The sequence below is a fragment of the Artibeus jamaicensis genome, unplaced genomic scaffold, assembly GCF_021234435.1.
Source record: "Artibeus jamaicensis isolate MK-2021 breed Jamaican fruit bat unplaced genomic scaffold, CSHL_Jam_final contig_3176, whole genome shotgun sequence".
NCBI classification, from domain to species: Eukaryota; Metazoa; Chordata; class Mammalia; order Chiroptera; family Phyllostomidae; genus Artibeus; species Artibeus jamaicensis.
The window spans coordinates 3315557-3340478 of NW_026521740.1; the positions used below are offsets into that span (position 1 = coordinate 3315557).

The 24922-nt window shown below is 48.5% G+C and overlaps 1 protein-coding gene across 3 annotated transcripts in view; it reads left to right on the forward strand.

The window, feature by feature from the left end:
* The first annotated feature begins 3827 nt into the window (after positions 1-3827).
* Positions 3828-24922, forward strand: part of PHACTR2 (phosphatase and actin regulator 2) — a 217621-nt gene continuing 196526 nt past the window's right edge. For all 3 annotated transcript variants that reach the window (XM_053663428.1, XM_053663427.1, XM_053663429.1), the window contains exons 1-2: positions 3828-3905; positions 4406-4735. In XM_053663428.1, the coding sequence (XP_053519403.1) occupies positions 3830-3905; positions 4406-4735 (406 nt within the window). In that variant the 5' untranslated portion in view covers positions 3828-3829. The remainder of the gene's footprint in view (positions 3906-4405; positions 4736-24922) is intronic.

Below are 24922 nucleotides of genomic sequence, written 5' to 3' on the forward strand. Positions count from 1 at the left end.
ACTATTATAAAAGTAATCCAAATTAGAAGGAGATTGGTATTGTCTTCAAGAAATGTCTTCAGGAAGTTTGATTTTAATTCAATCAGCACACCTCTTTGTATTCCAATCTTGTCTAAAGACTGTGTGGAAGAAATACTGATCAGTCACAAAATATCCTTCAATTCCCTAGCGTGTCTAGTTTTAAAAACTCTAAGTACCTTTGACTCTGCATTAAGCTATTTGAATGAAAATTCCTCCTCCCATAGGTTAAACCATGATATACAAAGAGCCCTTGACCTTGGCTGTGGCTTCAGGAGAGGCCCCCCCTGGCCCCGTGAGGGTGGAGGAAGATGCCGGCCTCAGAGCAGGCAGACTCCACAGCACATCCGCGCACTCCTGTTGAAAGCAGAGGGCCCTGAGCACCAACGGGCAGATCAAGCTAATCTGCATTTATGAAATGAATGATAAATGAATGCATTTGCAGTTCTATCTTATGTCATCTTACATAAATCATAATTTTGAAGAAAATGATAAAACAATCAAGTTATTTTTGGTGTGTTAAATTGCTGTTACAAACACTAGGTAATGAAAACGAATCCCTTTTTCATCTTCAGTTTTTAATTCTAGTGTTTCAGAAATAACATTTAATGAAAACAGCTGAATAAAAAACAAACCAAAAGCATCTACAAACATTTCGTTTTAAAAAACTGAACCATATGCTTCTCTTTTTGTCAGTCTATCAAATAGCTTATGTTTATTAAGTACTGGGCAAAATATTGTCCTCTGGGCCAAGGGACGTTTTTAAGGAAATAGAAATCCTACAGCAGGAGTGAGACAGGAAAAACAAAACTAGAAATGCACAGACCCCCAGATAAACATGATTACTAATCATTTTAGGATTGCACACCCATAATGATATTTGAGGAGTGAATCCTCATCCACTCTTTGTCTACCATTTCAGGCTCAAAATTGATTCCCTTGCCCTCCCCCAGGACCTCCTGTTCTCCAAACACACATGACAGTGTCATGAGGAGCCCCGCTCCCTCAAACCTTCAGGTGCTCAAAGACGTCCTTCCTCAGCCTGGCTGCTTTTGCATCTCAGACGCCACTTCCTCTGAGAAGCCTTCCCCTCAGGCGAGTCCTCAGGGTTCCGAGCACATTCCTTGTACAAGTCACTTTTGCCACTTGCCATGAATTGCCTGGTAACTATTTGTTAATGTCTGCCTCCCCAAAGAGACTTCATTCACTGATTCGTTCATTCAACACACAGCAGTGCTGGGAGCACATAGGCCAGCCTGGGTACTTCTGGCCTGAAGTAGTCCACAGGGAGTAGGAGGGACAGACTAGCATCCTGAGGCTACCATCTGGCATGAACACTGACACAGAGGCACACGCGGGACCTTAGGCCCTGCTCAGGGGGGCCCTGGCCTGGCGTTGAGGGCAGAGAGCTTCATGGTGAGGCACTTGGCCTGAGGCTGAAGGATGGGTGATGGGCGGCCAGAGAGGAATGAATGAAAGGTGAAAGATGAGGGTGCAGCAGGGCTGTGGTGCAGAGGCCCCCGAGCAGAGGAACGGGAACTACAAATATGCCCGCGTGGCAGAGGGAGCAGTGTGTACAGCAGCGGCAGGGAAAGAGTCCGGGGCAGGGTGGAGAAGTCCTGACATGCCACAACGAGAAATAGGCCCTTGAGTGTGTGTGGTGGATACTTGCTTATGGAGGGGAAGCGAAGTCCTGTGAGCCCTTTGGAAAGATTATCCTGGGAATGAGATGCGGGCAGAGTGAAGTGAGCCTGAAGATGTGGCAGTGGAGGAGGAGCAGGGAAGAGACTGATTCTCAAGATATTTATTTCAGAGGGAGAGTGGACAGAACAGGTTCGGGGAGGAGAGGGAGGCGTTCAGCCCCGGGAAGGCTCACCGCCAAGGGTCCAGAAACCCAACCTCAGGAAGAGAAGCCCAGGAGGCAGCTGGACATTGGGGTCCTGAGACCAGGAGAGAAGTCGGGGCTGGAGGGAGAGATTGGGGAGGCATCTGTGCATAGTTCAAAGCTCAAAGTGAGCTTTCCTAGGGGGAAAAAATGTCCAGTAGGAAGAGGAGAGGGCTAATGCTAGATGGCTGGGGAGTATTTGGTAAGAACAGATGGAAGTGAGAGGCCAGAGATGGGAGTAACAGGAGGCAGAGAAGCTTGAGGGACACCCACAGAGATGAGTAATCCCAGAAACCAGGGAAGCAGAGCCCAGGAAAGAAGCAGGTGGTCAAGGGTGTCCAAGGTTTCAGCCGGGACAGATTAAGCCCGACCTGAGAGATTCCCCAGTACATTTGGCAACTAAGTACTCAAAAGTGATCTTGGCCAAAGCAACTCCATGAGGTACAGAGGCCAAAGCAGTCACCATGCAGAGAGTAAAGAAAGGATGGAGACGGGGAACTGGAAGCACAGGGGACTAGCTAGTAGATGCTACTCTCTCTGGAAGCTTGACTGTGAAGGGGAAGTGAAAGGAGGAATATAGGGGTGAGGGGTCCCTCGAAGGCATGCAGCACCTAGCACAGTGCCTGGCCCACTGAAATACGTATTTATTGAATAAAGGTTGAAATGATAAATTGCTGAATACTTGAATAAGAGAGCCAGGAAGACTTTGTGTGTTCTGAATATTTAATTACTTGTTTTTATTCAGAAGAGATGGCAGAGAGAATAAACAGGAGAACAGAGAAGCAGGAGGCCTGGGGGGGGTGGGAGCCCTCATACTGTAAACAATAGGGAGAGGAAGGTGGGCTGAGACCCATGCACAGGGAACAGGGGTGTCAGCTCCAGAGACAAGGCAGCCTAAGGCGGGGGTCGGGCGAATGCTGGGCCAGTGGACTCAGGAGTACAGAGTGCTTCACCGGGCAGGACGCAGGGAGCCAGTGGTGACCGGAGAGACCACTGTGATCCAATGCTGAACATTCAGGGGTGGAGGGAAATCCATCTAAGTGTCTTTTCAACCCTATCAGCAACCTATCTACTAGAACAATGCAAGTCAATGCTGTGAAGCAGACCTCTTTTTTTTTTTCTGTCCTAAACAGCACGAGATAGCAAGAAAGTGAGGTAACATTTGGAGTGGTGTGAACTGTAAAAGGCGAGAAAGCAGGAAATACGCCGGGCAAGACCAGGCCAGCGTGGCTCATGGTGTGGAAATGGACCTGTGTTTGCACAGTTTTCACGGCAAAACGAAGAATCATACCCTCCCCACAGAGATGCTGCAAGAATTACAGGAGAAAGCCCTTTTAAATTATGAAGGGGGAGCTGTTGTTATTACGGCCTGGTTGCTACAAAGGCCTTGGTGGGTGTTGATGTACCTCTCTGGGTTGCACCCCTTGTTTTTGTCCCTTCTTTCTCTCACCTCTTCCACTTGGACTGCTTTTCTTATTAAAAGACTAAATGTGTGCAGTGTCTGACATGGCCCCTAGAATATGGGGGGGGGGTGTGCCCAGACAGGTGAATTGCTAACCCTGCTCCCCCATCACCTCTTTCTGCTGCCTATCTATGGCCGACACTCCACCCCAGGGACGTCTGTCCCTTGCCATGAGCTTCCAGGAATAGTGACTCTTGAGACTGATTTACAGCCTTTTAATTCTGGGCAGGTCCTAATTTGGGGGCCTAATCATCAGATCGATAAAGCTTTAGGTCGTGCAGTCACCAGCTACACCAGCCAAATCCGCACTCACGGCCCGCTCTGCATCGCCCTACAAGGCAGGGTGTCGGCCAGGCTGTTTCCAACGAGCGCAGCTGGCAGGCCCGTCCTTCCGTTAGGACGCATTGGCTCAGACATCAAATCTGGGTTATTTAGTCTGTTCTCGGAAGACGAGTCTTTCAAACATGACCTTTGACTCTACCCAGCAAACAGAAATCCAGGGGTGTAGGCAACAATGGGAGGGCGAGGAGGACTTTTCAGGTAAGAGGTGACAGGACAAAGTCATCGGACTTAAGGGACTCGAGGCTCTGCCACTGACCCCGCAGCCCCTTGGCCCTGTCACACCTGTAAAGTGGGTATGATCGTTTCTGTTCCACTACCGGGCCCGTGTGTGCGTGTGTGTGTGCGTGTGTGTGTGTGTGTGTGTGTGTGTACACATGGCATTCCTTGCCCGGCCCCCCTCCGCCCCCCAATAAATGGAAACGGTGTTGTTAACCCTGACCTTGCAGCCCAGCTTCGGAAGCCCGAACCCACTTCTCTGCAGGCCGGGTGACAGCCAGCCAGAGAGGACCCTCCTGCTGCCACCCTGCAAAGGGCAGTGGCCAGGGCCTTGGGGGCGGAGCAGTTGGGCAGGTTCGCGGCACCGAGGGCGGCCGGCAACGAGCCCTGCGGCTTTCGCCGGCGGAGGGAGAACAGGCTGTAGGCGGCTCCTTCCTGTGCAAACTTTTCTGTCCTCTTCCTCCTCCCGCCCTCCCGACCAGCGTCTCGGCGCCCGGAGTCCAGCCTCCCGGACCTTCGCTCTGCCTCGGGGCCGCGGCGCGTCCCGCAGCACCGCGCACGGCGCCGGCCCCACCCCGCGCTCCGGCCGGCACCGGAGGAGCCAATGGCCGAGGCGGGCAGGAGCCCGGCCGAGCGCCCGCGGGAGCCAGCGGTGCAGGTGGCGGCTGAAGCCTCGGAGCCGGAGGCGTCCGCCCCGCCGCGGGCCCTACGCTGGCTGCCCGGGGACCCGAGTCCCCGCGGCCGCTCCCAGAGCGACCTGTCGTCGTGCTCCAGCAGGGGCCGCCCACTCCGGGTCCACATCTCCGGCTCAGGTACGGGCGGCTCGGGGCTCTGGGGGCCGGTGGCGGCGCAAGGGGGGGTGGGCGCAGGCGGCGGCTATGGCTAGGTGGCCAGCCCAGGGCGTCTCGGGCACTAGTCTCTCAGGCTGGTGGCGGGAGGGGAGGAGCTGGGGTGGGGGGCAGGGGAAGGCGCGGGGGTGGGGGGCGGGGAGGACGAAGCTGAACTCCCCCCTCCGCCCTCCCGGTAGGTTGCCGGCGGCCCGGTACCCTCCGCAGCAGATGCTGGCGCCGGGCTGCTGCGGGTGCGCCGGGTGGGCGCGCGTCTCTCTGGGGCGAGCAAGCAGCCTGTCGGGTTAGGGGAGCGCTCCCGCAGCCGTGCGCTGCCCGGAGCACCAGCTGCTCTGGCTTGGCCATTAGAAAGAGGAACCTTCTCTCGGTCTTGAGCGCGACTTTGTCCCTCGGAAGGGTGCGGTCCTCTCACTTCGGGGGCTTTGAATGCAGATCTCTGAAACCCTCCCAACTGCTCAAGCTTCTGAAATAAAGCATCTGAGAAAGGGGAGGTGCTGGTCAGCGAAACTGGGGATGTGTGTCTTTCCTCCATGTGAGAACCCATGCAGGTGGTGCCGAGAGTTCGGCCGGCCTGTTAGTTCGTCTGGTCCTTCACTGTGTTGGGTTAAGCCTGGAGCCAGCACCTCTGAGCCCGGCCTGGCACCCGGGCTCCCCTCTGCGCGGTGTGCGCGGCCAGTCCCGGGGGTGCGCGGTGCCTGCGGGCAGAACCAGGAGCTGGGCAGGTGCTGCCAGCGCGGTGCTGCGTAACGTGGAGCGCATCACTTAACTTTGTCTCTCATCTTCGGTATTTAAAGTAGGAATGAGAGTGTGGAATTCTCACATGGGGAGGTTATGAGGATTAAATAATTAATACTTTTTAAATGCTTTGAAACGAGCATTATCCTAAGAACTGCAGCACTGTTTTTACGAGTCCACCAGATGTTAAGTTTCCCCAGATTGTTTTCAATCAAGGGCGGATGCACGGGAGCTGCAGTTGGAAGTAAAACTAACACGAAACGTACCGATTGCAGCTGAAGGCCCTTGCAGTGGCGCTCAGGTGTTACACTAACCCCCACCTTGACCCCTTCGGGCTCTGTCCTCAAGCCTTTCAGCTCTAACTCAACCTCACTTTTACGTGAATCCGAGTCTCCTGGTCAAAAGAGGGGCACATTTCTGCATCTCTGACTCCACTCCGACTAGCTAGCTCTGCTCTCCACCGAAACCCCCAGTTCCCTAATTCTTGTGACACTTTCGGCTGCACAACGTGCATGCTTAGAGAACAGTAAAGGCATTGTTGACCTGACTTTGCGATCACACTGGATAAAGCTGGTTAAAATTGTTCAGTACAGGTAATGGAGTGTAGGTTGTGGGATTTGTGTACAGGTTCTTCTGCTGAATTCATACTGTGTAAAGCATTGAATGGGACATATTTTACCTCTTGCTCTTTATGTCTTCGCCAGACTGAACCTGACTGATGCATAATCTTGGTTGAGTTTTACAAAGATTAACTGTTCAGATGACTCTAGAGAGACAACTGAAAGTCAGTCCAGTTGGTGACTGTAGATAAAAGAAGCATAGATTGTATCACCATTTTCCATTTTCGCGGAGAGAAATTAAGGTACATATCCACCTCTTAAATGCGAATGTACGAAGTGTACATCATGTGAACTATGGGCTTCATTTCATAATATTATTTTTACTTCCAAGAAATCTTTGTATTCTGTGTGCTCTTAAAGAACATTGGGAAGTGACAACTTCAGCCAAGTTGTCCCCTGTGCCCTCGGATGCTGACCCTTGTGCAGAAGAGTGAACTCCTCCCAAGAGACACTGTTCCATTTTCAGAACTGAGCCTTGGATTTCAAGAGCAGGCTATACGTGACGAGGAGCTCCCTGTATTTCTTAGAGTCAGAAAAACGCGGTCCAATTCCTCACGGTCACAGGCGGAGTATTTTCCCAGAGCACTGCAGCCTCTGCAGCCCACTGGGATAAATGAGATTTAGCCAGACGACTGGGTGGGGATAATGGAGTCGTTCCAGAGATGAGATGGGAAGGTTACACCACCTTGCCAAAACGTTCCTTGGCCTGGGAAAGAGCAGTCTAAACTCCAGCCCCCCCCCCAGGAGCTCTGGACACAGGTGGGCAGTGTCCACAGCTAGATTATGTGTGGCCTTGCCAGGGTGACCCCAGAGCAGCAGCAGACCCCAGTCCAGACTGACTTAATCCCAGTCTGCATTTTACAAGGTTCCCGGGTCGTGCTCAGGCACATTCACATCTGAGAAGCATGACTCTGTCTCTGACACTTGTTTTCAAAGTCAGTTACACACAGGAGTCACTTGGGGAGTGAAAAAGAACCACAACCACAATCAAACAATTTATGGCCGGGTCCTGCCCCAGGGATTCTGATTTAACTGGCATCAGGTGCAACCTGGCATTAGGTGATTCGAATGTGTAGCAAAGTCAGGAACCACTGTTTTGTGGCGCATGTGTTCACTATGGACTGTGATTCTGTGGCCGTGGCCAGGGTTGGCCCGTCAGGTGTAAGACTGATGAATTTGGCTGAGTGCCTTCTCACACCCCTGTTGGTACTTTCTCCCACACTGCCACTCCTACAAGCGGCTTTTCTCACTCCCTTTCTGAGTCCAGTCAACAATGTTCTCCTAAGATTACTTATTTATTTCCTAAGATTACTTATTTATTTATTAGAGAGAGGGGAGGGGAAGGAGAAAGAGAGGGAGAGAAACATCACTCTGTGGTTGCCCCTCACGCACTTCCAACTGGGGACCTGGCCTGCAACCCAGGCATGTGCTTTGACTGGGAATTGAACTGGTGACCTTTTGGTTTGCAGGCCTGTGCTCAATCCACAGAGCTACACCAGCCAGGGCAAGAGCTAATGTCTAGTAATAAGTTAACCAACTGGTGTGAGTCCTTGGGAGAATGTTGAGGGGGGAGGGGACATCACATTTTGAAATGATTCGTGGCAGGGAGGGAGGAGGAAAGGGGAAAGAGACGACTGAGGGGTTCCCCAGGGGCTGGTGGAGAAGAACCTCACTCCCAGACAACCGTCCCTCCCTGCCACCCCCGCCTGTCACCTCACCTCCCACCCCTGCCTCCTCTCCACCCCTATTTTTCCACGAAAAACTAACTAAAAACCTGAAACTTGGCCATGAAAATGTTGCCAGCTATGGCAGTGGAAGTCATTCCAACACGAAACATTTTTTAAAGACCTGCTCTGTGCTCACCCGGAGCTGATGCTGTGGGGCTCTAATAATGAGACTTTTGTCAAGAAAAGCACTTCAGACTTCAATGGCTTCTGTTAAGCTTGTGATGTGAGCGGCTGTGTCTTCACAGGATACAGATGCATGTGTGTTGTCAGCAAAACCTTTATGTCCCTTTGCGCTTTAAACCCCATCCAAGCCTTGGACTCAGTTGCAGCCTCCTCCCAAACACCGAGCACTGTGGGTTTGTTCCCCTGGGGATGCTTAAGGTGACAGCCACCAGAGTTTCTCCTGCCTCTCTCTCCCTCCACCCCTCCCTTTTCCCTTCCTCTCTCTTTAAAAAAGCCAATAAACTTCTCCTCAGGTGAGGATTTTTAAAAATCCATTCAAAAATAGGAAGAAACCAAATATTTCCATCTAAGTGCGTCATTTGAATAATTGGAACTAATACGTAAGTGCTTCCATTGAACATATAAAAACTGAGGGTTTTTTTCTTTATAAAAAGTCATATTCATTTTGCTTTACATGTTTTTGAATTTAGAGTTCTGGAACACAACAAAAGTTCTGGATTTTAAAAACCTAGTATGTCTTTGTAAATGTAGTGATATTTTATCACTAAAAAATAAAATCCTGAAATAAGCTTTTGGTGGTATAAGGTCAGGTATTTCCTTAATTTTCCAGACAGGTCTTTTCTCAGGGTAGAGACGTTAACTTAGCAGGTTCTGATGTGCTTTTTGGGTAAGTCCAATGCTTAGTGAGCAAAGAACCTGAGGACATGACCCAGCACATATTTCTGTTGTGAGCTTTCAGCAAGTGCTGGCCGTGACCTACTGTGTGCCAGGTGCTATGCTGGACTTGCCAGGCCATGGGGTGGCCAGGAGGTGTTTGCTGTCTTAGGTGACTCTTAGTCTTGCATCTCGGTCCACACAGAGCAGAGAACTCACAAAAGGGAGGTATGAATAAATGGCTTTATTAGCTTGATGTACAGATGTCCGGTACCCTGACCGATCCCTCCAGCATCCTTTTTCCCTAGTGTATAAGTAACTGCAAATCTAATATCGTTTTCTTGAGGCTTTCATTCCCTAATGTGTTCACTGACAAGGAAGTGAGAAATCTGGCAAACTTGGATGTTCTGTGATTCCTTACCCTCTGCTGCTTGGCCACCGCCATGAGGTGCTGCTGTCCAAGGTGGGCTCTGCAGCTGATGGTCACATGTCCCACTGAGGGAAGTCCTTCCTTGTCCACACCTTGCTGGTGCTCCCACAGTGCCTCTCACTGACCTCCAAGGTTGTAACTCTTGGAGTTGGTGCTTGCGTGTTCAGCCATTGTTCCCCAAACATAATGCAGTTCCAGGGCGGCTGGGTCCCCAGGGGCCTTAGTCCCAGCCGGGCTGGGGCTGCCTTAGGTCAGGAATCTGCTCACTTTCCATTTGCTGTGCTCAAAGTGGTTTTTACCAAACAAAGGCCATCTGGCTATAAGTTTACTTTCTGTGTGTGCCTATTCACCGAAAAGCAAAGCCTCCTGCCAGGAGTGCAAAACCGATCTAGGCAGAGCACACGGCAGGGCTCAAGTCCAGCCCGTGGTCAGCCCTGGTCATGCTGTGCACCCTGGTGTGCATGTGCACCCCCGGCCCCTCAAAGAGGGAGACTTCTTCTTTGTCCAAAGACCATAGGCTTCTATCCAGCTAGGAGCCAACTACTGGTTGGGCATCATCCCAGACAAACTGTTCTTTCTCTGATTCTCACAAATTAGCAGCTGATGGTGGTCCCGGACCTGATGTTGGCACATTTAAAAATTCCTCTTTATCTGATACACTGTAGCAGAGGCTGTCACACTAAAAATCAGCTTTGCCTGTTCAGTAAGGATGTACCTGTCCAGTCAGGTTACACTGTATCTGGGGCTGAAACCAGGAAGTTGTCCAGGACTGGGGCAACCCTGGGGACCAGTTCCTCTTTCTTTCTCTAGAACTCACTGAAGGACGGCAGCCTCGCCTGGCCCCGAGTCTCTCTTTAACCAGCTGTCTCCCCCTCTGATCTGAACAGGTCCTCCTCCACAGCCGCTTCCTCATCCACCTCCCTACAAACACCACATCACGGCTTCTGTCTACGCTGCCCCATCCTTGCCTTTGCTTTCTCTCAGCCCCTGTCCCTCTATTTACCAGGAAAATTTTCTCCATTCCAATTTCCTAGAAAAGACCTACTGTTTGAAACCACCTTTTCATAGCAGCTCTTTGGCCACAATGGGGCCGTCAGATCTGATGATACCTGCCCGCTCAAACGGCCTGTGGCCTGGAAGGTGAAGTCATCACACTGTGCTACTGTGGCCACTTAGAACGGACTGAGCCAGGGAAGTTCCTGTTCATTCATTCATTCATTCAACTGGTCTTTACTGAGGCAAAGGCTGCCGTAGTCACTGTCTAGGTACTAAATGTACAGGGGTAACAAGATATGATTCTGCAATTTGAGGGGCAAGATTGAAAGCAGAGAAGGTGTAGCAGGCCAGATACAATAGCATGTCTAGTGTTCTTAGCCATTGTTGTGTGCCATGATTATGCTAAAAAATGGTGATGACGATTACTCTTGTTCTTATTTTCAGAGGATGTACCAGTTGCTAACTATGTCTGAATTGGGCAAGTTCTAGTTTGCATCAGTAGTTCAAAGGGTAGCTCTGAGACTAATAGCAAAGGCATGGATTTATTTTGAGCTCCACCTACTGTAGGGGGTACACTATGTGAGGTAAGCACATCTCAGTTTTTTACTTCATTTATTCAACCAATAAACAGCGAATGAGCCAAACACAGAGGCTGCAAACACATCCCTAAGGAACTCACATTCTGGTCGGGGGGAGATGGACAACTGCAGTGCAATAAAGTGTGAGCTCTGACTTGGGTGCTTTCCTGGGCCTGGGAGAGAACCTGGGAGACCCAGCCGTAGGAAATGGCTTGGGAAAGGGTAATCAGGGAGGGCACCTGGAGGAGATGGAAGCTGTGCTATCTCCACGCAAAAGGAGGATCAGGAAGATGGATGTGGGTGAGACGGAGGAGGAGTGTTTTGGAGAGAGCACAGTACACACAGAAGTACCAAGGCCTGACGTCCTCAGAAAACCCCCAGCAGTTCGTTTGGCTGTCAGCAGGGTCCTGTGGGAGGGGGGAGAGAAGGGAGATCAGGGTGCTAGGCCAAGGCCAGCAGAGAGGTTCCCATGTCAGTGTTTCCTGGTAGACACAGTTTAGGTGACAGTTGTAAGGCGTTTGCAAGCTTGATAGGGGTGTGTCCTATTATCTCCCAATCTGAACACCCAGGGGAGGGAAGGACGTAGACAGCTGAGATTTGAGACGTGGAATCACGCTTGTGACCTGTGGGATCTTGGTCCACTTACTTTCCCTCCCTTTCCTGCTTGGCATCCTCGTGTCTGACCTGGAAATGGTGAGTAACAGTAACACTGGGCTCAGAGAGTTTGCATCTGAAAAGTGCCCCTGAACTTGAAAGTGCCATGCAAATGGTGGCGCCTTTTGCACACTTCTGTTCAGGACTTACTATATAGTATGTTCAGATTATTCATGAGTTTCTTTCCTTCGTACTGTAAAATCATTGAAATCAGAAAGTAAGTTTTATTCATTTTTGTATTTTTAGTGCCTAATGCAGAGCCTGGTAAATACTAGGTGCTTACTATTTATTTACAAACTTAATGCATGAATTACTTAAGTTGGTTCTTTTGACAACAAGTATCTATAAGTCAAAAGCTAGGCACAATGATAAAAATTATAAATGGAAGATTGGGTAGAAACTGTTATTCACAAGTGTTTTAAGCTTTAAAAAACAACGAAGCCATGTGTTTTTAAAGAGCTTACTAATGAGATAATTAGAGCTTCTTTGAGGGTATGGGGCAAACCCCACTTTGTGATGTGTACAGAAGGTTGTAAAAGGGGTTTGGTGAACGTTTGTCCAGCTTCACGCTGGTGGTGGTGGAATCGAGTAACAGGGAATTCTTTAGCCTCCTTGGGGTGCTGGGCACTGGATGCAAGAGTGTAGACCAGAGGGCGTAGAAGGAAGTGAACTCTCGTGCCAATCCAGTGTGATACTGTCTACACACACTGTCACAGATCATCTAAAGGAACCTGGCTTTAGACAGGCGGAGCAACCCACCCAAATCCAACAGGTAGCAGAGAAGAAGTAAATCCAAAACTGAAATCTTTGTGACTTCAGAGCTCACACTCTTTCCCTTCCCGACCGTGCACCGCCTTCCTGCATATCCATCCCCCTCATGGAAACCACCAATCGGACCCCCACCAGGGAGGAAATCCATGGCAGCTTTACTGACAAGCACCACGCTGAGCGAGACCATCAGAAGAAACATCTCTTTCTCACAAAAAGTCTTTCTAAGGCCCCAGCCGGTTGTCTGTCCATTTCAAGGTCCACTCGACACGTCAGATTTCTGGTGTAAACAGCAGATTTGTGTTCATCGTGACCAGCCCAGCACTTGCAGGCTGGCACACGTGGGTGGCCTTGTTTAGCTGCCTTCCCTTCACCTCGGCCCACTCAGTCCCAGGGCCAGGCGTGTGACCGTGCCTGAGAACCACATCTCGTCTCAGAGTGCAAGTGCAGTTTCAGTTAGAGTGAAGCACAGGGAAAAAACATCGAAGCAGCTTCAGTGTTTTTAAAATACCATACCGGGTGACTCATTATCTTTGATCACACTAGCTGAAATTTGCACAGAGAAGTAGGTTGCACCCGCTTGCCTTAGAAAAATTTCTAAGATCTAGCTTGCTTGGTGACCTATGGGCTAAACTTTGACATTTATATAGCTTACTTTGCATTTTCTTGATGCCTCTGTGAAAGCTTAAGAAAAAGTAGCTATTGCTTATTCCTCATAACAGGAAGAAACTTGCAACTTAGAGAAAAAGTACATTTTCCATATTTCCACTGCCCAGGACAGTGTCTGGGGCAAGAACATCACGGGTGTGAAGCTTCTGTTTTGGATTAGGGGCTCACATATATTAAGTGTGTGACATGAAATGAATGTATTGTCGTGACTGAAGTCATCCACGATGGTCTGTAATCTTTTGTCTTCATGTCTATTCTCACCTATCCGGATACTCGGCATACTTCTTCAGAGGTGTGCTTTCTGTTAGACAATAATTCAGTAACCTAAACATCAATAACAAACATGTATTAAACCCCTATTCTTCAACCTACTGGGCGTTATAAATCTCTGGTTTCTGCTCCAGACACCTGGATGAAGGTGACAGAAATCAATAAGATAATGATGTGATTTATATGTAGAATAAATGTAATAGGACTTACGCCTTCAGATGAATGTTATCTTGTAGAGTGCTCCTCTTGGAAGAGTGTATACTGTTCCAATTGCCATCTTGCTGAGGCAAGTGCTGTTGAACAATAGTTGTCTGACTCAGATGTTCGACCCCTCATTTTATCATATCGACCTTTCAGACACTGTCATTAGGGAAGATGTGAAGTGGCCTTCTAGAAATTGCTGGGTAACGGTCACATGGTGGGAATTTATTTATTGTTTCTCAGGATGATTATGTGGGTAGAAGAACAATTGTTTGGACATCTAAGTCATTCATAATGCTTTACGGTGATACTTCACACCCCTAAAACACACACCCAGGCAAGGGCAGTGCTCGCTAACCGAACAGGCGGACTCTTAACAGAGTGACTGTGAGACTAAGAGGTTAAAGAAAGCCGCTGTGACATTTGTGGGAGGGACTCGGTAAGGGATGAATGAAAAGGATACTAAGTGGTAGCAAGGGTTTGGTCAAAATGAACAAATTTTCATAGCCAGTAAAAGAGACTTCCTTGTTTGAGTGAAAGAAGAGAGTTTTTGAAGATAAGAATACAAGAGCAGCCCCAAACCAGGAAGTGGAGTTGAGTGTGTCTTAAGGTCCCAGATCCAGGAACTGATAAGTCGCCTATGGCCAAGGGGACGCTCTCTCTCCATCTCCCCATTGCCGTTATTTTCCTCTAGGGATCAGTCGATCAATCGATCGATCTATCATCTATCCATCTAATGTAATCCATCTTTCCATCCATCCTCCCACCTGTACTTATCATATGTCCCTGCTGTTAGGGGCACATGTCTACTTCCTAAATTTACACTTCTTCATTTCAAAGCAGCACAGAGACTCCTCAGGGCCCTTGGGTCCCGCTCCCAGATGCCCAGCCTGGGCCAGGCAGCCATTCCTGTACCCTGCTCTGTCCATCTCACGGGACAAATTAGGCTGCTGGCATGTACGCGTTTAGGTGTGGAGACGATAGTTCTTCAATAAGTGATGGGGGGATGGGAAAACACACCCAAAGTACCTGTCGCCTCACTGCAGCAGAGGATCAGAGAGGTGAGGAACCCCTGGGCCTCTGGGAAGCAGATGTGGGTCATGAGAAAAGCCAGTGCCTGTGAAGGTAAGAAAGAAGAAAAAGGGCGGGGTCGGGAAATTATGTAGAATACAGAAACATTTGTGTGTAACAAAGTGGATGTTCTGTATAGCACAGTGGGGTATTAGGGAGTTTTGGGGGAGGAAGCAAGAAGAAAGGGTTTTTCTGGGGAACAGGAAGGTAGGAATAGGAATAATGACGGATGTCACAGGCTGGGGTGCAGGGTGCGGGTGCACGTGCGGGGGTGTCACCAGGGAGCAGACCTTACGACTTGAGGAATGTAAAGCATACAGGGGAGAAGTCCTGGGTGTGAAGACAGACATTCTCTTTTTCCAGGTGATGGGGCGGCTACCCAATTTCCTCCCCAACAAGCATCCCACCAGCTGGGGCAGGGTGCCTGTCACCTGGTGCTGGCTGTCTGGGCTCCTTTTATTTCCGCTCCACCCGCACTGGTCATCTTACCAGGCCCCCCCCCTCCTGTAGGAACAGTCATAATGGGCCTCACGCAGCAGACCAGGCCTGTGCTTCCTTCCACATGGTCCCCTGTGGTCGAGTGGCTGATCTGAAACTCGGCTGTCTGGGCATCACGTTCTCCCCGAGGGCGACTTTGGCTTCTGATGCTCTTCAGGGTGTGGGATGGCATTCCTCCGCGCTGATCTGATCAAACATTTCTGAGCAAGCGTTTAGAGCTGGCATTAAGTCACATGTGATTACTCAGATCGGGATTGTTAGTTTTTCACTGGGAGCACTGCTCTTCAGGCAGCCGACAAATTCCCCAGGACCTGGCCTCGGGCAGTGGCAGGACGGAGCTGTTTGCCTGGGCCTGGGCACACACAGGAGGGACCAGGCAGCTGCCCAGCAGCTGCAGAGGAAGAAAGAGGTGTTTTGAACTTTCTGGTGCTAGGAAAACCTACACATCAGAATCTGTGTGCAAATGTCCCTGACCCACCGCCCCTTTTGGCTGCCAGGCTGCCCCCCTCCCTTCTCCAGCTCACACCTACTTAACTTAACCGTTGCCCTTCGGGCCCTCTTCCCCCAAGGCCTCCCTGGGTGTTCATTTCTGTAGCCCCTCACCTGTGTTCAAGTGTTACTGAGGAGTGGGCGTGGAGGTGTCTCGAAATGATTCAGCTGGTCTCTGTGCCCCATTGAGGAAGCCCTTAATCCCAGGCTGTGGCTTTCAGTCATTACCACCTCACTGCTCTGTTAATAGTCAACAGGCAACAGAGGCCCCCCACAGAGGATGGAAAACTAGAATCCCGGTGAGCCACGCCAGAAGGCAGGAAGTCTGCCGTTTTCTTCCGGTGGGTATTGGGGTGACATTTCAGTGCCTCAAAGACAGCTCAACAACTCCAATCAACCGTGATGGCCTGTTGGCCAGAGTTCTCACCTGGGCTCAGGTCTGCTTTAGGTGACAAGGTTTTATTATCAAATGTAGCATTTCCCAAGTGTTTCTATGTTGATGAATCACCCGGGGTCTTGCTGAAATGTGGCAAGTCTGGGGTGCAGATGGAGCCTCTGCCTTTTCTAACAGGCTTCTAAGTTTGCTGATGCTGCTGGTCCGCGAACCACACACTGAGGCGCAGTCCTCTAGGGAAAGCTCTTTATTGGGCTTGTCGACTATTTTAAGGGCAGATTCCTTTTGCACTAAGGTCTTAAAATTCCATCCATGGAAACTTCTGTCCTGCTTGAAAGCCTACTCTTGCTTTCCTGTGTCCTAAGCCTCACTATATGGTATTTGTGGGAGAGGGAAGCTCTGGAAGATTTAGGGGAGAGGGAGCCTTTAGAAATTCCACTTATGCAGGATATTTTGCTTCAAGAGACCCCCTGCGAATGGGCTCCTGGGACTTTGTCAGCAAACTTTCTAGTGTCTAGTGTGTAGAGAGGTGATTTTTCACCAGCGTGCCACAGAATTTTAAAACGTGCAACACCTGGCTATGTGGTCAGGAGCACTGACCTCTTTTCCCTAGTTTGCCAAATAAAAAAATGACAGCAGCCAACACAACAACGGCTGTGCAGTGTGCATGCCCTGCCTGGGCCTTGAATGCATAGGTCTTACCATAGAGTTACACCTTGTTGATCACATTGGATAATAAGATTGCATCTGAGTCCTTAACTCCTGGTATCAGAAACCCTCGCACACAAGTAGAAGCACTTGATTTTTTTAAAAAGGCAGGTTGGAACAAAAAGGGCAGGTAATTACTACTCTTACTGTTTTTCATAAGTCAATCAAAGTTATACATTTTTTGTAAGGTTGGCAGTGTAATTTTCGGTGGGCCAAAGAATTTTAGTAATTAGCCCTGGCTGGTATAGCTCAGTGGATTGAGCACGGGCTGTGAACCAAAGGGTCGTCAGTTTGATTCTCAGTCAGGGCACACGCCTGGGTTGCGGGCCAGGTCCCCAGTGGAGGCCACATGAGAGGCAACCACTGATGTTTCTCTCTCTCTTTCTCCTTCCCTTCCCCTGTCTCTAAAAATAACTAAAGTCTTTAAAAATAAGAAAATTTAAACAAAAGAACTTTAGTAATTAGTTTATGTGCGCCACAAGATGAAAAAGGCTGGAAATGAGCTATGCGGAAGGTTCTCGAATAAGAAAACCAAGAGATGGAGGTGGAAAAAATTTTGGGATATAATTGACATATGACATTTTATTAGTTTTAGGTGAGTGACACAATAATTTGACATTTGTACACATTGCAAAATGATCACCACAACAAGTCTGGCTAACACCCAGCTGCTCTCTGGGAGCTCCCACACGTGCAGTCCAGTGTTGTCCCCGCGGTCGCCGGGCTGTGCAGCACACCCCCAGGGCTGGCTCACCGTATCCCTGGAAGTTCCTTTGACCATGTTAACCCAGATTTTTTTTTAAACAACATATTAAAGCACCAAACTCACTAGAAACTCAAAATTCAAATTTATTTTTTTAAATGGCATTACCCAAAACAGGTAAAGACAAGAGTAAACGAATATTCACTTTTGAAAAGTTTTAAGTCTTCATCTCTTGGTGTCCAGGATGCCTTTAGTAGAGCAGAAGAGGAACAGGCCGAGAAGCCTGGAGCCAAGGTTACTGATGCTCAGACGAGGGCTGTGGTCATAGAAATGAGAAGGATGGGAGACCTCAGGAACTACTGGGTGGTGGGTTGGGATGATCTTGGAAGGAGACTGAAGATGCTAAGACACACCTCAGTATCAGAGTGACAGTGCCCTGATACTTACAAGGATGCTAGAAGATAGGCAGTGTTGAGGATGCAATAAGGAGATATGTTAGCTTTGTCAGCTGTGACTGATGCTGCAACATCCATGGGAGACACCCTGTAGAGGTGCTAAAATGACAATGGGGAGAGGCTGTGGCTCTACATGGAGAACTTTAAGTTCTTGATTGTGTCAATCATATGACAATTTATTATGCCTGGATAGCATGAGACTTGTCATACATAACCCTTTTATTCAACAAATAATTATTAAAACAACCACAGTGTATTCAGTTTTAAGTTTTCATAGGGCATAGGCTGTCTTGAGCACAGCATTTGAGTATCAGATTTTATAATCTCATGGTGCCTCGCCCATCGTAGTTGTTTATAAAGCCTTTATTGAAGCTGACAGATGGTACTTGGGACTATTTGTAGCCACCTAGAAATGCTAAGACACCTCAGCTGAAAAACAAATGAGAATAAGGGAGAAAGAGTATGGTAGGTAAGGTTATTAGCAGCACTCAAATCACCTGAGAGACCCTGAAGAATAAATGCTGAAGAGACTCATTGGTTTGCTTCTGAAGGAAGTTACTTCAGAAGCACCTTGAGTGAAGTTGGAATGGAAACCCAGAGAAGAACTGGAGGAGCTGGAGATGAAGGGAGGCTTCTGGACCAGGACCACGGATGGAAATATAGCAGATGGCGCTCTATCAAGACTAAAAACAAGCTGAAGATAAGTTTAGGAAGACTGGCCTGATCTGTGATTGTCAGCCACCTGTCTTTTGCCAAGTATTTAAGGACTGATGTGAGCAGCGATATTTCATCTACAAGCTTCAACACGCTCTCCATCCCAGAAGTGAGTCTGAGGGACTCAAACCCGTGTACAATCGTTGATCCATCAGCTGTGCTCAGCAGGTAGGTCCTGAATCTCTACTACGTGCTGGTGAGAAATGAAATCCAGCCCATGGAGCCTACGCTATAGTGGGGAATGTCAAAGGTAAACAAAGCTGCACATCAGTTAAAGCGGAAAGGCCAGATTTTAATCAGTCATATGCCACAGCGATAGGGAAAAGACTTCATGTGAACTGAACTCAGCTTTCATTTGGGCATTTTAAAGGGAGAATGAGGAAATAGGAAGGGGGTGAATGGAGGTTCAGCGGAGTTAGGGAAGTGAAAAATTACAAGCGGGTTGGTCCATGTGAAGTCTATTTGGGTTTGTTATTTGCTGCTTATCAAAGTCAGGCTCTTTCCTCCCACAGGCTGGGAGACAGAGGCCCTATCTTCAAGTGTTGGTTGGAACAAATAGTGAATTATTCGGGCAGCCTTGAGTTTTCTCAGGCAGTCACTGTAAGGGGGGGGACAATGGTCATTCTAGGGATGTGACCTTGAGCTATTAGAAACTGTGTCAGTGTTTGTTCAAATATTGTATTTATAGGCCAAAGTTGAGGCCCAGTCAAGAAGAGGGCTCAGTAGATCCTGGCTAGAGCTTGGTCAAGGAGACAGGGCTGTTTTCTGTGTCCAAGCCACAGAAAAGCGGCCAAAGGGGCGGAGTGAGTGGGGGCCAAAGGGGGAGGGGGGCTGGGCTGTGAGCTCAGAGAGGTGGCAAGGCCATGGGCCCCTTTGACCATGGGAATGACCTTGACTTTTTCTCTGAGGGAGATGGCAAGTCAGCAGAGGGCTTGGGTAGAGGGGTGTCATGTTCTTTGATGAAGTTAATGTGGAAGGCAAAGTTGGGGCAGTAAGTCTCATTAACACAGTGTTGACTTGAGAAGGAATCCACAGGTACGGCAGGGCTGTGGCGTCTGCCTCTTCTTTCCCACTTCCTGCAGTTAATGGGCCGTAGAGTTAGGGAAAGCTGGGGAGACTCTGCACCCCAACCTTACGTGCAAGGAGCTAAACTTGACTCCCAGACCCTCAGGATGTCCTCACCGAACCTGCAACAGTTCGCCTTGAAGTTGAAGTGTAACTGGAGCAGCAATTCTCCAGTTTTCCAGCCTCAGCAAGCTCGGTTTTTATTTTTTCTGTCATTGAAATATTACATTCTTAATGTTGAAAGTTCAACTACTACGGATACGTGTGAAAGAAGAAGTACGACTTCTCTCAGATCTGCGGTCCTCACGGGCCTCAGGCTGCTTCTGTGAAAACACAGGGAAACATAGAGGGACTGTGTGTTCCCTTCACAGATTCGGGATTATGATATGAATAGTCTTCACAAACCGTATTTTTTTACTCAAAAATCTCCTGAACATTCTTTTATGTCAATATACACGATTTTATGTCATTCATTTTAAAGTTTGCAAAAAATGTTATGGTCTAGTTGTGTCATATTTTTTTTATAAGTACTTCCCTGTTTACAAAGTTTGTGGGATTTTTTTTGGTATTTTTTGATATTACAAACAATGTTCAGTGAAAGTTGGACATACGTATCTTTCTGTATATGTGGCGTATTCCCATGAAAAAGTTCCCAAATCAAACATTATCAGTTTTCAAAATTTTATAAGGTACTGCTGTGTTTTTCTCTAAAAGTCTGTACAAATTTCCACACCTAGTAGAGTGTGAGGGTCTGTTTCCACACCCTTGCCAGGACCAAAACCTGTTAGTACATTTTAGCTTTCACTAGTCTAAGAGGTATAAATTGTGTGTCTAATTTTACATTTCTCCGACCCCTTTAGAACTTGGGAAGTCTTCTACATTATTAGCCCTTGGTGGTTTTCCTCTGTGGTCTTCCAACATGTATCCTCTGCCCCTTTCTCCATTACATTACTTTCTCAGCTCTTGGTGTATTGAGGGTAATAGTTCTTTGTCATATACGTTGGAAATATTTTCTGCTACTAAGTTGCTTTCACTTTGTCCTCAGTAGCTTCTGTTGCTCAAGAACAAATCCAGTTTTGATGTGTGCAGGTACATGCCGACAGACACACGTGAGGATTCACGAATGTGCCGTGTATGTCTGTAGTTGCTCTGAAATGCCCTTCCATAGAAGCCCTTCTGGCATCTGCGATGTTTATCTTCCCTGGTCGTGTGGGAGGCTTCCTGCTTTGCCCTCATCTGTGTCTGTGCTGGGCCTGCAGAGCTTCACGTAACCGGTGGGGACTGACAGGCGAGATTTACAATCAGGTCAGATTACTTCTACCTCCTGCGATATTCAGCATATTTTCTTGGGGGTAAGTTAAAATGTGGGACACCAGCTTGCCTGAAGCACACGTCTGTTGCTGTGCAGATTGGAAGGTGTGATTCAGAGCCACGAGCCTTATCTTTTCAACACCAGCACCGCTGCTGAATTTCACTACCTCCAACCCCGATCCTTGATTTAGTTCGGAAACACCTAATATAACCATCTGTGAAAACTCGTGGTGAGGGGGAGGGAAGGGCGGTCTGTCTGGTCTGTTCTATTTTCCACCATGATGATCACCAACAGAGAGAGTTTACATTTTATTTATCGGTTTATTTTCTGCATTTCCTTTTGCTCCAGGTTGCATTCCTAAATGTCTGGCCATGGAAAAGCAAATTAAATACACAACCACCTCACTGGGATGTCAGAATTAACTTGATTTGATAATAACCCCAGCCCCTTGTTTGACTGTGTGTGTGTGTGTGTGTGTGTGTGTGTGTGTGTTTTAATTTTTCCTAACCAATCATGTGACTTGTCTCATTGTTCTGGCGAAATGTTGTCGCTACCACCTACAACCATCCTCCCACCTCCAGTTGGGGATAAAATCTAATTATCACCTAAGAATGGTTTCTTGTCAGACACAGAAGAATTTCGGGCACTTTGACATTTTGGGTTTTTTTTTAACTGTTGTTTTTTAAACTGATGTCTTTAAGCTAATATTTCACAATTAATTTATAAAAAAGGAAGTCTAGCAAAAGGAAAGAAGGAAGGAAGGAAATCAAACCTGTTACTTGTCGTAATTGCTCTGTTTGTAGTCCTGATTGAAGTTGCAGAAGGAACAGTGAAAACAAGAGGTTTAAGAAATTAATGAATTTCGGGGACCTCAGGCAGGTTCCTTTTCTCTGTAGATAATGACCAAATGTTCCAGCTTTTATTAGAGAATTTTTTGACACAGTATTTTGTGACGCCAATTACTGTATAATCCAACCCCAGGTTATTCTGGACTTTGGTTCTTAAATTTATTTCGAGATATTAAGTGGGGACTTCTGGGCTGGGCATCTCCAGTGCTCAGGGGTGGCAGGTGTAAAAAGTGGGCTGGCAGGTCACGGAAACAGTGGCCAGAGACACCCTCTCTTCTTTCCTGCTAGAAACCACATCTGCCTGTGCAGTAAAAAGGAGGCCAGAAGGAAAGGGCCTTGCTGGCCCACCAGAGGCACGTCATGAAGGTCAGAAGGACTGGCTGGTGAGCATCTCTCAGGTCTCCAGAGTTCACCAGTAAGAGATTGGTTTGGTTTGGCAAACTTTCCCTTTGAAAGAATATTGCCTGAAGGATAAAGGCCATCGGATCGTCATTCACATCTGTATGTGTGTAAACTACTTTAATCATCATCATTGTCACAATAGTATTGCAGAGAAGTTCACAGCTGCCCTATTCAATTCTCCAAGCCTCTGGAATCCAGCTTGACTCTTACTTACCCCATTTTTTTGGGTGAGGGGAGAGGGAGGTCGATAGCCTTGGGTCTTACGATCGGGAACGCCAGGCAGAATTCGAACCCAGATTCCCTACCTTCAGTGTAGGCCTGCTGCCCCCTCGCCAGATGATCAGGCCGATTACCTCCCACGTCTGTGTGCACAGGCGCTTTGTCTGGGGACAGGTTGGGGGAGGGTGTCAGCGGCAGTGTGGGGGGCAGCCAGAGGCTCGGCCTGATGCTCTCCTACTGTCGAGGGTCTGGATGTTGGAGGAGCTGGCCTGGCCGTGCAGTTCGAACTCTGAACTCTCGCCGTTTAACTTGGCCCACTTCTCCCTCCAGACGGTGTCCTCCCAGGTTGAGAGGTACCAGTTCTTTGAATATTCCACCCACCATGGCAGGTTAACATGCTGCCACCTTGGGACCTTAGATACACATGGAGTTTCGTTTGCATCGGATGTGATGAGAAAAAAAAAGTGGAAATATAAGTCATGTTCTTGAACAGGTCAAATTTAGGCCCACAGTCCATGGAATGAGCTGGAACTGTGGTTGGCAGTTAGACATACAAGAGCAGACCAAGGACGCCAGGCCAGGCACAGAAGGTCACCGGGGCAAAAAAGCCCTGGGTGCCTAGCAACGGGCAAAACTGGGAAACCAAGGAGTCACCCCCAGGTTAACCTTTCCCCTCCTGGCACACCTCTGGTCATGCAGTTCAGATCTTCCACTGACCTTTGCTCCCCCCGCATGTTTCCAGTCACATGGGTTAGACCCCCCCTTTGAGGAGGAACGAACAAGGGGGCTGGAGAACAGCCCGTAAGCATTAAGCCCCTAACACAGTGAGGTTCTGACCCGCATCAAATACCTCTAGGCCTCAGCTGTGTATAAGATCCAGGCCCAGAACAGCAGCAAAACCAAGTAAGCCACAGCTGCACTGGCCCATGACCCCCTGCCCTGCTGCTGACCAATCAGTGGAGACCAGGACCCTGAAAGGACAGGCCCAGAAAACTGATGAATATTCTACTGGGACCCTCCCCTGATACCTCCAGATAAACACCCTCCAGCCGGAGGACCCGAGGACCCAGGCCATCCCCGTGAGGCACACCTGGGCCTCCCCCACCCTCTTTCCCAGGTGTGTTTTCTTTGCCCGTCTTGCTCCTAGGCTCCAAGGCCCTTCTTTTGCCTCTGTAGCTTATTTCCTGAGCTCACTTCTTCTATAGCTCACTTCTTCTACCTCTGTGACATTCTAAATAAACTTTCTCTTATAGTTTGAGTCTCGGTTCTGAATTCTTTCTTAGTCAGAACTCGAGTCCTGAGGTTGCGAGGGTCCGATCTGAGCCCATGGATCTAACAGCAGTGCCAGCCTCACTGCCCACAGAACCATCTTCCATCCTGAGTGCGGTCTGCACACGGCTGCCAGGAGCACCTTTCCCAGTTGCTGCTTTTCCTCACTCCTGGCTCAGAAACACCTGCGAAGGTGGACGGGGTCCCCCTTGCCCCACCGAGGCTCACCCACTCCAGGAGGCCCACCAGCGTGAGCGCTTTCCCTCTGAGCCTGCCCTTGGGCTCATCCACTGCACTGCCAGACGGGGGCTTCTTCCTTCTCACCCCACACCCCACGGCTTTATTTGTGCCCCAGATTGGAAGCCTATAGATGGAAAGAGAATTAAGAGAAACATCGTGCAATCAATTTGTGTGGATTTTATTTGGATTCCCATTCAAACAAACTGTTACACTGCATATTTTATGATGCCGAGAAATTGACATCAATGGTTTTTAGGTATGAAATGATATTGCAGTAATGCTTCTTAGAAAAATAAGAGTTTCTATATTTGCATATGACAATATCATGGAGAGAAAAAAATATATACACTCTTTTCTCTAAAATGCTCAAATTTCCTTTTCATTTAGCCACTCCTTTGCCATGTAAACATGTCGTGCTGGCATTAGAAGTATTAACATTTCTGAGGTCATATGTAGTAATAGTATTAGGTTTTTAAAAAAATAACTCAAGAATGTCAGATATTACAAGATACAAATTAAATATATCCATGTTCATTTTCACCTTTAGGCCACGTGGTAGAGGAGTCAGGAAGTTCACCATTTGCCTTATTCTTATTACCTTGGTCATTTTTCTTAGTAATATTCTGGGCAGAGGAAGGTGAAGAGGTTATGTAAGTGAACTCTGCAGCGTCAGGGTAGGTATGTGCTGTTTTTACGTGAAGAGGTGGAGAGTGGTCCTCATAGACAGTCTCGTTAACTGTTTGTTTCTGAACTGGAAACCATTTCCATACACCGGTATGCTTGGATTGTCAGACCTTTGAAGAGAATGTCAGGACCTTGCTGCAATACATGCTGGACCAGCAGTGGTGATCAGGTGGCCGGTCACGCATAACCTCCTCTCTGATGGTCGCGCAGCTGGAATGCATGGGTGTGGCCCAGCCTCTCCCTCCCCCAGTCCCTCGGTCACAAAAGCCAAGGAAAGAAGGGGTCACTCAGGAGAGCTGGCATTCAGACGCTCTCAGCTGCTCCTGGCCCATCTTTGGCTTCTTCCAGACATGGGGGGAGCCTCAAGGTGATGAGCCAAATACAGAATGAATTAATGTAGGAAACTAATCTTCAGTGGTATGCGGAGATATTCCAGAAGGGGAGCAAGGCTTCCCCTCGCTGTAATACACAGATGACTGTCCCGATACGGCAGGAGTCGTTGGACTGTATGCGCTCCTCTGGGGAGGGCTTCGGGTCTTGGCCGAAACATTCTCATTGCAGGCATCTGCTCTTTATCTGCATCTTGATCAAGTGG